This window comes from Zootoca vivipara, chromosome 10, assembly GCF_963506605.1.
Source record: "Zootoca vivipara chromosome 10, rZooViv1.1, whole genome shotgun sequence".
NCBI lineage: Eukaryota > Metazoa > Chordata > Lepidosauria > Squamata > Lacertidae > Zootoca > Zootoca vivipara.
The window spans coordinates 14,894,176-14,910,899 of record NC_083285.1 but is presented as its reverse complement, the minus strand read 5'-3'; the positions used below and the strand labels follow the sequence as shown (position 1 = coordinate 14,910,899).

Below are 16,724 nucleotides of genomic sequence, written 5' to 3'. Positions count from 1 at the left end.
CAATAGTGAAATAAGAAGGCCATCATCATGATATAATCAGATCAGAGTTAAAACTTTTTTTGAAATGGAGTTTTTCCCCCTAAAAGGATCGCTTTTAATTTTTTTTAAAGCACCTTAAAAAGTGGGTAGATGAATTTTGGCACACCTCTATGTTCATGCAGGTCAAGCCAAGAAAAATTGTGGTTTATTAAACATTCCTGTGAACGTACATCTATTAGGAAGTGCTGCCACTCTTGACCATGGTTAAGTCTACGGATGACTTACTGTTGGTTTCAAGACTTTCACAAAGTTCAGTTTTGACCTCGCCATTTGGTCTGTCGTTTCCCTTTTGGATCAGCTTGCTTTGCATTGTGGCTGCTGTGACTACAGCTTTGAAACTCCTCTTCCTTTTCTGAACATTTTGCTCTGGGTGAAAAATGATAATATAAACCTTGGGCATGTAGAGCATGCCTAGAGACACAGAAGCACTTAAACTCATGGATATTGTAAGTGTCGTTGTCTGGATGTACATCTAGAAAAGAGAAAACATGATACAATTAGTGCCACTTGGGCTAACCGAGGAGACAGGGATACACAGAATTGTTCACAGGAAAAGACACTCCAAAACAAAACCATACAGGCCTAACAAGGTTAAAAGGTACCACTCAAGTGTTATAGTGTTGCAATTTCATGGCGTTGCTGAAATATTCTGCTACTTTCTCCATACTATCATGCCTGCAGCTGTTCAATAAAAAAAAAGAATGCCTCTAGGAGTCAGAACAACTTAACCTCTCCTTCGGCATGGAGCTCAAACATTTGTCATGAATTATTGCATAAAGTGGACAGTAGAACAAGACCTGTGCAATAGTCTCAACCTGTCCTAAACCTCAGCGACAATGCCTCTCTGAATATGGGACCTTCGAGATCCTTCCCTGAAGAATTGCAGATGACATAATGTTAAACCTTGGAGAAGAAGCTCTACGCTGGTGAGGATTGTGTAGGTGATGTGGGTGTGGAGCGGCCAAACAAAAGTAGGATCCCTAACCTCAATTGTGAGCAAGATTTGTTGGCTGTCCTACTGAGATTTTGAAATTCAATCTCTAGCAATCTGCGCTTCCTTGTCTGGAATGCTTACAACAATGGGAGCATAAGTCACGAGTCCTAAGATAGGCCAATGGTTTTAATTTTACTCTCAAGGCAACCATTTGAATTCCAACAGCATATGAAAAATTAGGGAAGAGAGATCAGACTTGAAATGGAGACGTAGCCAAAATTTTTATAGTAGTGGTGCATGGAAAACATTAAGGTTGAAAATACTCATTGTGTGTTGCTTCTTATTGGAAACTTGTGATGTCACAACTTTAATAGCCTGTATTAGAGTTAGTGTGGCATGCCTAAATAAAAAAATTCCTTCAGTAGCACCTTAAAGACCAACTAAGTTTTTATTTTGGTATGAGCTTTCGTGTGCATGCACGCTTCGTCAGATACACTTGGCAGGCCCGGCTCTAGGGGTAGTCTTGGTGGCGCAGGGCGCCAGGGCGCTGGGCTGGCAGGAGGGCGCTGCGTGGCAAAGCCGTGCGGAAGCCATGTTGCGCACTGCGTCCACCCACCAGGGCGGGGGCGCCGGAGCAATCTCCGCACCACGGTGCCAGGGCGCCCGGCCGGCTTGAGACGGCCCTGCCTGTTAAGACGTTAGAATGACTTGGACGAGGGAAATCAAATTCCCACTCAGTTATAACTGGGCCAGATATTATTTTTCAGCTGAATCTACCTCACATTAGTGGGACGCGGGTGGCGCTGTGGTCTAAACCACTGAGCCTAGGGCTTGCCGATCAGAAGGTCGGCGGTTCGAATCCCTGCGACGTGGTGAGCTCCCGTTGCTTGGTCCCTGCTCCTGCCCACCTAGCAGTATGAAAGCACGTCAAAGTGCAAGGACATAAATAGGTACCTCTCTGGCGGGAAGGTAAACGGCGTTTCCATGCACTGCTCTGGTTCGCCAGAAGCAGCTTAGTCATGCCGGCCACATGACCCAGAAGCTATACGCTGGTTCCCTCGGCCAGTAAAGCGAGATGAGTGCCACAACCCCAGAGTCGTCCGCGACTGGACTTATCTGTCAGGGGTCCCTTTACCTTTACCTAACTCACATTTCTGTTGTGACCATAAAACAGCGAGAGGGGGAAACCAAGTATGCCAACTTTAGCTCTAATTTTGGATACCTTTCTCTAAGTGAGAGGGGAAAACATCATCAGAGCTACCTCACGTGTGTGTGTAAGCACTAAGACTGTATGCCATGCTGGAATAAAAGTGGTTTAAAGCCATGCAGACATGACTCTGCTTTTAAATTGTATGATTTCCTGCTGAAGAAGAACTTTCAAGATTGTAACTCATTTGGCCCCTTCAGTATCTCTTTATCCATGCACCATATTGTTTCAGAATCAGGTTTGTCAATGTTATTGCCGGATGAATACTGATAGGTATTTTGGTTCAACTTGTACTGTATATTTAGATTTACCTTGACATTTTTTGTTCATTTGGTAAAGCTATGAACCCCATTCACTCACTCTTCCCTTACATCCACCCAATATTTCCAGCTGACCAGGCGTATCTACCACTGGTACAACAAAGTGCTACTTATCTCATCCTGAAGCACTCACTAGACTTATGATTGTGTGTTGCTAATCATAGCAGCAATTAAAGAGCCAGTTTTAAACCACGCAATTCTGTCTTACAATTATGGTATTTTTCACAGCAAGAAATGATGGAACATCTTACTATGGCTCTGCATGTCTTAAGAATTTCTGTATACCCTGTGATTGAAAAGGAGGGTTATCGTGAAAGCCCTTCCATGCATGCCCTTATTGATAAAGTCTCAATGATATTCTATCTTGTCTACTGTGTTTTATGGCACAATGAACACTCGCACAGTAACCTAAAAGTGCTTTGTACAGATATTCTGTCAGTAATAATACCAAACCTTCTTTTCAAATGCTTTACTGGAGCTGGTGTTCTGTCAAAGTTAGACCAGAAAGAAAGATGAGGCGATAAAAGGTGTAATGTAGCCCAAATAACAATACTTTTTTTAGTACTCTTTGTTGCAAGATGAACAGTTTTCAATTTCATATTTTATCTTTCATGACTATATAGACCAGGGTTTCCCAGACTTGGGTTTCCAGCTGTTTATAATAATAATAATAATAATAATAATAATAATAATAATAATAATAATAATAATAATTTATTATTTATACCCCGCCCATCTGGCCGGGTTCCCCCGGCCACTCTGGGCGGCTTCCAACAAAACAGAAATTCTAAAATGCAGAAATTCATCAAACATTAAAATACAGAAATCCATCAAACATTAAAAGCTTTCCTAAACAGGGCTGCCTTGAGATGCCTTCTAAAGGTCTGGTAATTGTTGTTCTCTTTGACCTCTAGTGGGAGGGCATTCCACAGGGTGGGTGCCACTACCGAGAAGGCCCTCTGCCTGGTTCCCTGTAACTTGGCTTCTTGTAGTGAGGGAACCGCCAGAAGGCCCTCGGAGCTGGACCTCAGTGTCCGGGCGGAACGATGGGGGTGGAGATGCTCCTTCAGGTATACCGGACCGAGGCCGTTTAGGGCTTTAAAGGTCAACACCAACACTTTGAATTGTGCTCGGAAACGTACTGGAAGCCAATGTAGGTCTTTCAGGACCGGTGTTATGTGGTCTCGGCGGCCGCTCCCAGTCACCAGTCTAGCTGCCGCATTCTGGATTAGTTGTAGTTTCCGGGTCACCTTCAAAGGTAGCCCCACGTAGAGCGCATTGCAGTAGTCCAAGCGAGAGATAACTAGAGCATGCACCACTCTGGAGAGACAGTCAGTGGACTGTTCTTGGACTACGACTCCTTCATCCCTTGTTAGCAGCACCAGTGGTCAGGGATGGTGGGAATCGCAGTCCATAAGCAGTTGGAGACCCAAGTTTGGGAAACCCTGATATAGCCCATTAGCAGATGGCAAGGTGGGGCACTATTGCCCACCTGATCTTCTCTTGGTCGCCTTGCTGTTGCTTATCAGGAGGTAGAGAGAGAGGGAGAAGATAGTGATGAGGGAAGCGCAGTGCAAACACATCCATTTGTTCCACGACTGCATTTGCACAGCACTGAACTGACCTCACCACCATTCACCTTTCCTCCTCTGCCTCCTGGTAAGAAGGACAAACCTAACTAATCAGAGGTCAAGTGAGCAATGGCACCCCAACACACCTTCCACTACTGTTACAAAAAACAATAATTCTCATTTTAATATTGTTAGGTAGAAAGTCTTAAGACGCTATAGTTTCACACATAAAGATAACCACTTACACACACATTCTCAACAGCTTCAGGACAGAGATTATGTCTGTGCCTGAAAAGAGATGGGCCTTTGTTTAGGTAAACTGCTGTGTGCTGAAACAGAATTGGAAATAGGGTAGCATTGGAAATGAGAGGAAGCTGTCACTTTATATCATGTTCTTTCCTTTGTAGAAAAACCTTTGCATAGATGCTTGTACTAGAAAGTGGCTTTCCTTAGCAGCCTGATGCAAAGTACCATGTAATTTGCTTTTAACATTTGATTGAATTTGTATCCTCTTTGATTGTTTTCTACCTGGCAGATGAAGCCAATGTTATGTTTTAAGCTTTTTTTAATTACTTTGCATCGTAGGTGGTTTTTGTGCGTGCCTTCCTTAGCTTTGGAAAATAAACTGTTTCAGCAAATAAGGTGGTTGTTGTTGTTTATAAAAGCAAAAAAAAATCAATAACCTCAATGCACAAAGACAGTTCTGTTTAATTCACTATTAAGCTCTGAATGACACACTCTGAATTAAGCTCCTTGCTGTGCCATAGTGTATTCTACAGCCAGTAGGGTCATTGCTTAATTGAAACCAACCGAAATGTTGCAAAATGGTAAGCTAGCAGACCCTTCCTCAGCCAGTGTGTTAAACTAAGAGAAGAGGTGGGGCGAAAAGTGTTGCTGTTAAGGGTCACAGATATTGCTAGCAGAGGTCATGGTAGAGACGGCAGTCACTTCCAAAAACAGCAGTTAGTTCAGGACACAGCTGCAAGATTACTAACTGGGAGTAGTGGGGCGTATTGTAAGGATGTGTGGCCAGATGAGCAAATAATCCTCTCCTTGATCCTTCAGTAAAGATGATGTCATATTCACCCAAGAGTAGGGGTGCCCAGCAGGAAAAGGAAGTACCACGCACCCAGCTTCCTGTCAGTGGCCCTGTAGCACTTCGTGGTGTGGGTGGACCACTGGATTGGCTCTGGCATTATGCCTGCATTGAAATCCCTGCTATCTCCCCCCTCACAGAAAGCTCAGCAAAGATGCTGACCAGAGACCGGGTGCATGGTACCAACCGTCCCTGCTGGCGGCCACTGACTAAAAGTATAAAGTAAAGGATTGGAGCTGCAATAGACTGCCTCAGGAGCTGGACTTGTCTTCAGTGGAGGTGGTTTAAGCAGAGACAGTCAAGGATGGTATAGCTGCAACCTGCACTGGAGATTCTGCATCAAGCGTGAAGTTTGATTAGATGACCTCCAAAGTCCATCCACTTCTCTAATTCTATGAATAGTTTGAGACAACTTCACCTTGCTTTTCTATAATGAGACCCAAGAGGGCATGATCACTTCCTCCCAAGCTTCCCAATACTTCCACTTCATTGATTAGTTCCTCCTTGTTGTGAGGACTACCGTACGTCTAAGACAGATTATCCCTTTATTGCTTCTTCCACCTTCTGGGAAATGAAATTGTCAGCAAGGCAATTAAGGAATTTGTTAGACCTTACATTCTTGGCAGAGTATGCGTTCCAACAGATATTGGGGTAGTTGAGGTTTCCCATAACTGTTGTATCTCTTCTTTTTGAGTGTGAGATGAGCGCCACGACCCCAGAGTCGTCCGCAACTGGACCTAATGGTCAGGGGTACCTTTACCTTTACCTAATCTGCTGTAGGAAGGCATCATCCAAGTCTTCAGTTTGGCTTGGAGGTCTACAACAGGCACCCACAGTAAGGTCACTGTTGTTTCCTTCTCCTACAATTTTTACCCATATACTCTCAATCTGCCTTCCATGCTCCAGGTCCTAAACAAATTAGAATTCCTTTGGAATTCCCTTGGAAAGCATTTGGAAGAAGCTTTAGGCACTAAGCAAATACAGTGGAACTTTGTGTTATGGATGGGATCCATTCCAGAGGCCCGTCCGTAAAACGGAACTGACGCAAGCCGAAGTGCTGCGTCCGCGCATGCGCGGCACGATTTAGCACTCCTGCACATGCGCGAGCAGCGAAACCCAGAAGTAACCCAGTACTTCTGGGTTGCCACGGGACACAACACAAAAACACATAACCTGAAGCGGACACAACGTGAGATATGATTGTACTGTGACATCCAGTCATTTGCTCTGAAATGGTTCATTTGTCTGAAGACATCTTTGTGTTGTTGTTGTTTTGCTTTAGTGTGTTTGCAGTTCTTATGACTAATTGCTTTGCTTTATTATAAGTTTTGCATGAGTGTTATGAGTAATAGAAGCCCCGGGGGGCTTCAATTGTAGAATTGAAAGGCAGGGTATAAATACTTTAATAAACACAGAGAAAATGAGAAGACAATTCCTCACTTACTCTTAGGGTTGTTCTTGTTGCTGTGTACTTGTCAGGGAAAACAATTAGGCTCAGATATTATTTCCCACTTAATACTAAGCAATTTACACAACTTTTAATAGAGGACACTAGTTCTAATCTGCCCACATTCACATTATTAGCAGGAATGTGTCCAATAACAATGTGAATTAATTACATTATCATTTGAGATTTGAAGCCAAAAATGCATTTGTACCCAATACACACTGTTAATTAATCCAGTCTGCAGGTACATGTGCTGAATGCTAATTAAAAGTGTTGCCCACAGAGTAAATCAACAAGAAAATTTGGCAGATGGGAAGCCTCTCAAAATAAATTCAAATAGACTGGCGAATCTTCAAATGCAGTGCACCTAAAAATAAGGGAGCTAACATTTTGGAATATTCAAAAGCCAGGACATCAGCCTGGAAAGCTGTAAATTGATGGTTTCATATTCACAAGCTAAAAAATATAGCTTGGACCTGAGGTGCATTAATAAAATGAAGTTGGTGTTGAGTTTGGTTTCTCTGTCTCAACATTTTAAAGAACATTCTTGTCTAATTCCATGGTTATTAATGAGTGCAATCACTATTAGTAGCAGTAAAGGTAAAGGGACCCCTGACCGTTAGGTCCAGTCGCGGATGACTCTGGGGTTGCAGCGCTCATCTCGCGTTATTGGCCGAGGAAGTCGGCGTACAACTTCCAGGTCATGTGGCCAGCATGACTAAGCTGCTTCTGGTGAACCAGAACAGCGCATGGAAACACCGTTTACCTTCCTGCCAGAGCAGTACCTATTTATCCACTTGCACTTTGACGTGCTTTTGAACTGCTAGGTGGGCAGGAGCTGGGACTGAGCAACGGGAGCTCACCCCGTCGCAGGGATTCGAACCACCGACCTTCTGATCGGCAAGCCCTAGGCTCTGTGGTTTAGACCACAGCGCCACCCGCGTCCCATTAGTAGCAGTAGTAGTGTTCAATTTATTTTCCATCCTTCACAAGTAGTTCCCAGGATGGGTTACAGCAACCTAAAACTCAGCATTAAAAACAGTCAAAACAAATCAAATACAGAAGAATAGGGTGAGCCCCCAAAAACATATATCTCAAGTGTCAAAGGTGTGTGTCTTCAGCATCTGATGAGAGTTGTATTATGAATGTGCCAAACACACCTCTGTGAGATAGGAATCTTGCCAAAAGAAGTTCTTTAGCTATAAAACTCGATTAGAAAGGCATTTTAAATATTTGTTCATCTTTGCTTGTTCCTTACTGAAATATAAAGGCCCCCACATTAATATTAACTCTGTTTTTCTTCTCCAAACCCTTAACCTGGGAGGAAATCCAGGAATGAATAATAAGGGCATGTAGAATACTAATACTATCAGAAACATCCTTTCAATTCTGTAATCATTAACCTGATAAGAACTTTGGTTTGATGTGATCTGCTTGTTTATTTATTGCATATGGCACTAGTGTTAAAGTTCAAGTGCTTGATATCGTATCCTATTAAATGAAGTACATTTTTTCACTGGGGGGGGGTAATTTTGTTGAGCATCTTCATGGTGTAATTAAGCTGCTCTCCTGTGCAAAACGATGGAAGCTGAAATCAGTAGCAGCTGGTTATCTCAATGGCTGGATAAATGCAGGGCAGCTTCACATTGACAAAGCTGTGCAAACACAGCCAATGTATTGTGTTAATGGTCATGGCATCAGGCACAAGAAAAAAAGGAGCTAAAATGAATCAAGAAAAAGAAAAAGAAATATCACCCTTTTGCCTTTAGCATTCTTTTCACTTTCAGTGTTCCCAAAGTCTCCAAAACATTTCTTCAGAGTCCAGTCTCAGAGAGTTGCACCAATAACATAGTCCTTCATTACTGCAGTTGGACTGGGGTTGGACTGGGGTTGGACTGGGGTTGGACTGGATGGTCCTTGTGGTCTCTTCCAACTCTATGATTCTATGATTCTATGCAGGACAAATATTTGCCTATTTTTGTGCCGCAATCACTGATCACTTTAACGGTTTGTTTAAAACATTGCTTTTGGCATTCAAATGCTCTTAGTCCAGGGTTTCCCAAACAAGGGTCTCCAGGTGTTGCTGGGACTACACTTCCCATCATCCCTGACCACTGGTCCTGCTAGCTAGGGATGATGGGAGTTGTAGTCCAAAAAAACAACAGCTGGAGACCCAAGTCTGGGAAAACCTGTCCTTGTCTTATTTCCTCTTTCCACCCATCTGGAAATTGTGTAGAATGAATGTGTGGATGAGAAGCACACACTCCCCCTGTCTCAGACCTCCCACACAGAGCTGATGAATGCATAGGAATTAGGTAGAGGCATGGATGCCATCCAGTTCCCCTTCCACTAATTAGATGTGCACTGTTTCGAACCCTATGAGAAGGTCTAGTGCAGAGGTTCTCAAACCATTGTCTATGAAGTGCTGCTGGTCCACCAGCTCAATTGTCCATGAACTGCTGGTGGCTCTGTCTGCTGGATGGTGACCAGCTCCATCCACCACCAGCAGATCTGTGGGAAGTTTGCGGAACAGTCAAGAATAACTACTTGGCTCTCCACTTGATTCATTTTGCCCACTGCTGATCCTGGTGCTGATGGGTGATAGCTAATCAAAGTTTGGTCAAAACAGCCTTTAACAAGACAACAAGGCCCTGTTCAAAGTAGTTGATTTTCACAGCACACTACTGGTTTGTACAACAATGCCAATGCTGAAGGAAAAAAAATAGTAATTAAAATATCAGTTATGTATGTGCTTTGAATTGTAAAACGAAAAACAATGCTTATCAAGTAGTCCTCTGAGACTTACAGTACATTCAGGTGAACCTCGTGTAATACATTTTACTGAAAATCATGTCAGGAGGTGCTCTATGATAAAGTGTTTGAGGGTGGGCCTTTTTTTGGACCTCATGCACAAATAACTTAACATCTCTTCACATTTTCTTAATTCTATTTAAAATGATATAGAACATATCAATGAAATGAAAATTAGAAAAAAAAGAAAAAAATGGGTTCCTAGGTTGACATTTTATTGAAATGACCCATATGTTAATGTTTAAAACATCAAATTAATTTGGATGTTTTCTATCCTAATGGATTCTTCCTAGGAAGTTGATTCTGAACCTCATTCATTCATCATGAAACGCCATAGCTGCCAAGTTCTCCCTTTTTTAAAGGGAAATTCCATTATGCTGAATAGGCTTCCTCGCGAGAAAAGGGAAAACTTGGCAGCTATGTGAAACGCTGTTTCTAGAACGTATCCTGAACACCTTTGTTAAATAGATACATGAATCTCATTTTAAATGGTCTACGTGATGGAGACCTGTTAAAAAGTATGAAGCTCCCTCTCTTCAACCTTCTTCCAGTTCAGACAAAGAAAGCTTCTATCTGCCCTTGGTTCTGTGACTTTCTCTATTATGCAATTTGTTATGATGCTCCGCAAGTAGAACTTTTCTGTCAGGATTAATCCATCACAAAGGACTCAATTGTAAAGTGTTGCCTTAGTTCTTGGGCAAGCAAATCCATTGATTTAAATTGGCAGTTTGGTTGAATAATTACTTTAGAGCTGAGCTTGTAGTTTTCCAAATATATTGTACATACTTAGTATAAATTTGAGTGATTTCTATCTCTCCCCCCCCCCAACCTCTGAAGTCATGCTACCCAGTAAGTTTGTGGGTTGGGTTTTTTAAATTACACGTGAATGTAATATAAAAAGTCTTCAACCACCTGCCAATCACCAGGTGCCACCATGTCAATTTTTTTCCCTTTGTAGCATGCCTTGAGTTCAAAGTCATGCTATAAAGCAGGCATCCCCAAACTTCGTCCCTCCAGCTGTTTTGGACTACAATTCCCATCTTCCCCAACCACTGGTCCTGTTAGCTAGGAATCATGGGAGTTGAAGGCCAAAACATCTGGAGGGCCGCAGTTTGGGGGTGCCTGCTATAGAGGAAGAATCATTCCAATGGAGCTTGAAGTCACCGCCAATCGGTGCTGCCTTCAAGCCTTATGGAGCTTCTGATGGGAAGTTCCACAGCATAGCTAATCCCAGAAGCCTTGCTCTGAGTGCCTATCAGCTGATCAGTGATGTCAGCAAGCCTTCCTTGCCAAGAACCAATTGAGATCATACTTACAGCTCCCAATTGTTCCTTGACAGCAGCACCGCTACCTGGCCCAGTCCCGATATCACATATATGGGGGTCAGTATGGGGTCTGGTGGTTGTGGTTTTCAGGAAAAGGTCCAACATGGTTAACTTGGGACCTCCCCACCATACTCCCCACCAGTATACCTGAAGGAGCGTCTCCTCCCCCATCATTCTGCCCGGATACTGAGGTCCAGCGCCGAGGGCCTTCTAACGGTTCCCTCGCTACGAGAAGCCAAGTTACAGGGAACCAGGCAGAGGACCTTCTCGGTAGTGGCACCCGCCTTGTGGAACACCCTCCCACCAGATGTCAAAGAGAAAAACAACTACCAGACCTTCAGAAGGCATCTTAAGGCAGCCCTGTTTAGGGAAGCTTTTAATGTCTGATGGATTTCTGTATTTTAATATTTTGTTGAAAGCCGCCCAGAGTGGCTGGGGGAACCCGGCCAGATGGGTGGTGTATAAATAATAAATTATTATTATTATTATTATTATTATTATTATTATTATTATTATTATTATTGACTAGTGATTCTGAGGTTCCCCAGCCCTGATTTATGAATTGCAAACATTTGTGCTTGTGGTATTGTATGCTTTGTATTAATTGTACACATTTTGCATACATTTAATCTGCAACAACACTGTGTGTCAGGAAACACATGTGTGAAATCATGGAGTCCTGTGTTCTCGCTGCACCTCTCACCCAAGTGCCAGCCAGCCCGTGGGTATCATGCCACATTTTGCTGCCTTAAGCAGTGGTGTAGCATGAGGTGGGGGCTGCCAGAGCAATGTCCCCGAGCACATTTATCTGGGGAGCGTTGGCAGGGTGGCGTGAGGAGGATGCAACAGGCATGCGCCGCTGCCAATAAGTTCAATCAGACTGATTTGATTGGTCCTTGCCTGCCCTCTTGTGTCCTCCTCATGTCGCCCTCCATGCCCAGCAAACACATCCCGGTGTGCCACACCTGCCCGCCCAGGGTGCCATGAAGCCACATTCTGCCACTGGCCTAAGGCGAAATGGGAACATGCCGCCACACCACTGCCAGAGCTTTCCTTAGTTAGATTGCACAGCAGCAGCCATAAATAGCCATTATGATGCTGGTTTCCAATGAAATCTTGTAGGAAACTGGCACTACTGCTGGTGGCAGGCTAGGTGGGGCTACCACTTCTTTGGCTTCCACTGCTTAAGGCGGCTGCTTTACTAGGTATTCTGCTCTGGTCAGACCTCACCTGGAGTACTGTGTAGTCAGACCTCACCTGGAGTACTGGAGTACCGCAACAGTTCAAGAAGGATACTGACAAGCTGGAACGTGTAGAAGAGGGCAACCAAAATGGTCAAAGGCCTGGAAACGATGCCTTATGAGGAACGGCTTAGGGAGCTGGGTATGTTTAGCCTGGAGAAGAGAAGGTTAAGGGGTGATATGATAGTCATGTTCAAATATATAAAAGGATGTCATATAGAGGAGGGTGAAAGGTTGTTTTCTGCTGCTCTAGAGAAGCGGACATGGAGCAATGGATCCAAACTACAAGAAAGAAGATTCCACCTAAACATTAGGAAGAACTTCCTGACAGTAAGAGCTGTTCGACAGTGGAATTTGCTGCCAAGAAGTGTGGTGGAGTCTCCTTCTTTGGAGGTCTTTAAGCAGAGGCTTGACAGCCATCTGTCAGGAATGCTTTGATGGTGTTTCCTGCTTGGCAGGGGGTTGGACTGGATGACCCTTATGGTCTCTTCCAGCTCTATGATTCTGTGCTTCACCCCACCTCATAGGTGGGCCAACCCTGAGCCAGCCACACTCTTTGCACGCATAGAACCATCTGTTCTCCTGTCTGAGCTACATCCCTTCCTGGATGTATTGAAAATATGAAAATATATTGACTGTGTGGCCAGGGCCACCTTAAGCATAGCGGACACCCTGGCACCGTGGTGCGAAGATCGCTCCAGCGGCCCCCTGCCCCATTTCCCACCACGGCTGTCTGGCGGGCGCAGCATGCAGCGCCCCCCTGGCGGCCCAGCGCCCTGGCGCCCTGCGCCACCCAGCCTTGCCTTAGAGCCGGCCCTGTGTGTGGCAATACTAGGGAAGAAGCCACAACCACACTGAAGGAAATGACTTCTCAGGGGAAACAAGAGTATGTTTTAATTAGAAGTTTAACATTTAAGGCATGCCTGCACAACTTGTGGCCAGCAGCACAGAATGCCAGCTTTATACAGTGGTACCTCTACTTACAAATTTAATGTGTTCCGAACGCACATTCGTAAGTCGAAAAATATTGTAAGTCGAATCCCAAAGGAATGCATTGGGAGAAAAAAATTCGTAAGTCGAAGCAACCCTATCTAAAAATTCGTGAGTAGAAAAAATCCTATCTAAAACACATCCAAGATGGCGGACGGAGCTCCGTTCGTAAATAGAAACATTCGTAAGTAGAGTTATTCGTAAATGGAGGTACCACTGTATAGCAGATCATCAGAAGAATGTTTTTTTACTGCTTAGGATTGGAATAATAGAGGATTCGCCAAACGCCAAAGACCACAATAATAGAGGATCTATCAAGGTAACAATGTCCACCTTGGCAGGTCACAAATATGAGCATCTGGTTACAGGTTTGTTCTTTATCACATCCCATCACCTGTGAATGAAATTTGCTCATTCACAAACTTCTATGCTTGACTGAATATATTTCTTAGGCTGCTATAGAACTGGTAGGGAACTCTGGCATGATACTAAGTACATGACAGTACAATTGCAAGTCTAATGGGGATAATATGTCATTATAAATAATTAACAGTTATTAGAATGAGTACTTGCAGTTCTGAAAGAGCTTTATAAGAAATTCAAAAAGCGCTTTTGTATATTGCATCTCGCCTTTGAAGTTAGCCATTTCCCCTCAAGCAAACCATTTTCTCTCATCCGAGTCTTCTGCCTGCATTCTAGATCTTATAAATATGATTCTTCAGATTTATAAACCACCGCATCCTGGTGTACAATAACATAGGAAAGTATGAAATACCAAAGACACAAACTCTTAAAAAAAATAAGATAAAATGCAACAGACTCTAAAAAGGCAGAAAACCATGTTTTAAAGTTGTGCAGTTGATATCCCATAAATGGCTGGGTCATTACTTCAGGGAAAGCCATATTAAACTACCACAAAACTAACTATATCAAGACAACTGGCACATGTCGGATTTCAGCAGGAAACTAATTCCAGAGGGCTGGAACTGCAACACCCAAAGACTGCTATCTAAGAGCAAAGTAAGTACATTTGTAGAGCATGTGGTACCCTTGACAATAACCCATCGGAGTGCAGTTGCTGATAGAAATATATGGGGAGAGGCAGCTCCTTAGGTAATCAAATCCCAAGTTGTTTAGGGCTTCAAACACTAAAAACAAGATTTGGCGTGCCCCATAAGTAGATAACGAGACAGCACACCAAAATTTAGCCAAGGAGTCAGTATTTCTTCATAGATTTCATCATAGCAGTTAAACTGGATGATGATATGAGGATGATCATTCACAACAGCATAATATTATTTCCCCATTTAATGATTTGTTATTTAACAAAGCGTATATGCTGATTGAATAGATATGAAAACAACCCTCTAAGACAGGGGTCCCCAAACTAAGGCCCGGGGGCCGGATGCAGCCCAATCACCTTCTAAATCCGGCCCGCGGATGGCCCAGGAATCAGCATGTTTTTACAAGAGTAGAATGTGTCCTTTTATTTAAAATGCATCTCTGGGTTATTTGTGGGGCCTGCCTGGTGTTTTTACATGAGTAGAATGTGTCCTTTTATTTAAAGTGCATCTCTGGGTTATTTGTGGGGCATAGGAATTCGTTCATTTTTTTCCTCCAAAATATAGTCCGGCCCCCCACAAGGTTTGAGGGACAGTGGACTGGCCCCCTGCTGAAAAAGTTTGCTGGCCCCTGCTCTAAGAGGTTTGCAATATAATATAAAACAAACAAATCTCAGTGCAGTCAACTAAAGACAAGCAACCACACCCTGGGCCCCCACCCCCACCCCACCAACCTCTTTCACTGCCAAGGGGAAATTATGAATGAATAAGAAAGAGAACCTACCCAAGTGGCCGTGACACAAAAACCTCACATGTCACTAAGGAACAGAATGTAAATTTACTACCACCTCTCTCCCCCCCTTCTCCCCCAGCTTTATATTCTATACAACATTGATGTCTCACAGCGGATGTAACTGATCTGTAGACATGAAAATAGAAGTGATGCATGTACTTTTGTTACTCAAGAATATCTTTAATAAAATTTGTTTTTTTAAATAAAAAACCTGTCAACAACAGTAGTTAAAAATATTTAGAAGATGATTAAAATCAATAGTAGCTTTTTTTAATGATTGATTTTAATAGTAGCTTTTTTAAAATTTCAATAGTAGCTTTTTCAATAGTAGCTTTTTTTAACCCCTTCATGGATCAATGCCTTGTCGTGGCGAAGGGGCTTGAATAACTCGGAGAAGCTATGAGCTATGCCATGCAGGGCCACCCAAGATGGACAGGTCATAGTGGAGAGTTTTGACTAAACGTGATCCACCTGGAGAAGGAACTGGCAAGCCACTCTAGTATCCCTGCCAAGAAAACTCCATGGACAAAGACAACAGGCATATAAAAGTTATGACGCTGGAAGATGAGCCCCTCAGGTCGGAAGGCGTCCAACATGCTACTGAGGAAGAGCGGAGGACAAGTACAAGTAGATTCAGAGCTGATGAAGCGGCTGGGCCAAAGCCGAAAGGATGCTCAGTTGCGGATATGCCTGGAAGCGAAAGGAAAGTCCGATGCTGTAAAGAAAAATATTGCATAGGAACCTGGAATGTAAGAACCATGAGTGGAGGTAAGCTGGATGTGGTCAAAAATGAGATGACAAGAATAAATATCGACATCCTGGGCATCAGTGAACTAAAATGGAAGGGAATGGGCGAATTCAGTTCGGGTGACTATCATATCTACTACTGTGGGCAAGAATCCTGTAGCAGAAATGGAGTGGCCCTCATAGTCAACAAAAGAGTGGCAAAAGCTGTAATGGGATGCAATCTCAAAAATGACAGAATGATCTCGATACGAATCCAAGGCAGACCTTTTAACATCACAGTAATCCAAGTTTATGCACCAACTACCGGTGCTGAAGAAAGTGAAATTGACCAATTCTATGAAGACCTACAACAACTTCTAGAAATGACACCAAAGAAGGATGTTCTTCTCATTACAGGGGATTGGAATGCTAAAGTAGGGAATCAAGAGATAAAAGGAACAACTGGCAAGTTTGGCCTTGGAGTTCAAAATGAAGCAGGGCAAAGGCTAATAGAGTTCTGTCAAGAGAACAAGCTGGTCATCACAAACACTCTCTTCCAACAACACAAGAGACGACTCTACACATGGATATCACCAAATGGGCAGCATCGAAATCAGATTGATTATATTCTCTGCAGCCAAAGATGGAGAAGCTCTATACAGTCAGCAAAAACAAGACCTGGAGCTGACTGTAACTCAGATCATCAGCTTCTTATAGCAAAATTCCAGCTTAAACTGAAGAAAGTAGGAAAAAGCACTGGGCCAGTAAGATACAATCTGAATCAAATCCCTTATGAATACACAGTGGAAGTGAGGAACAGGTTTAAGGATTTAGATTTGGTGGACAGAGTGCCTGAAGAACTATGGATGGAGGCTCGTAACATTATACAGGAGGCAGCAACGAAAACCATCCCAAGGAAAAGGAAATGCAAGAAAGCAAAATGGCTATCCAACGAGGCCTTACAAATAGCGGAGGAGAGGAGGCAAGCAAAATGCAAGGGAGATAGGGAAAGATACAGGAAACTGAATGCAGATTTCCAAAAAACAGCAAGGAGAGACAAGAGGGTCTTCTTAAATGAGCAATGCAAAGAAATAGAGGAAAACAATAGAATGGGGAAAACCAGAGATCTGTTCAAGAAAATTGGAGAAATGAAAGGAACATTT

The 16,724-nt window shown here is 43.2% G+C and overlaps 1 protein-coding gene across 1 annotated transcript in view; it reads right to left on the bottom strand.

The window, feature by feature from the left end:
• Positions 1-214: 214 nt before the first annotated feature.
• GRM8 (glutamate metabotropic receptor 8) overlaps positions 215-16,724 on the bottom strand; it is a 496,390-nt gene continuing 479,880 nt past the window's right edge. The window contains exon 9 of the mRNA XM_035128427.2: positions 215-511. Coding sequence (XP_034984318.2) covers positions 215-511 — 297 coding nt within the window. The remainder of the gene's footprint in view (positions 512-16,724) is intronic.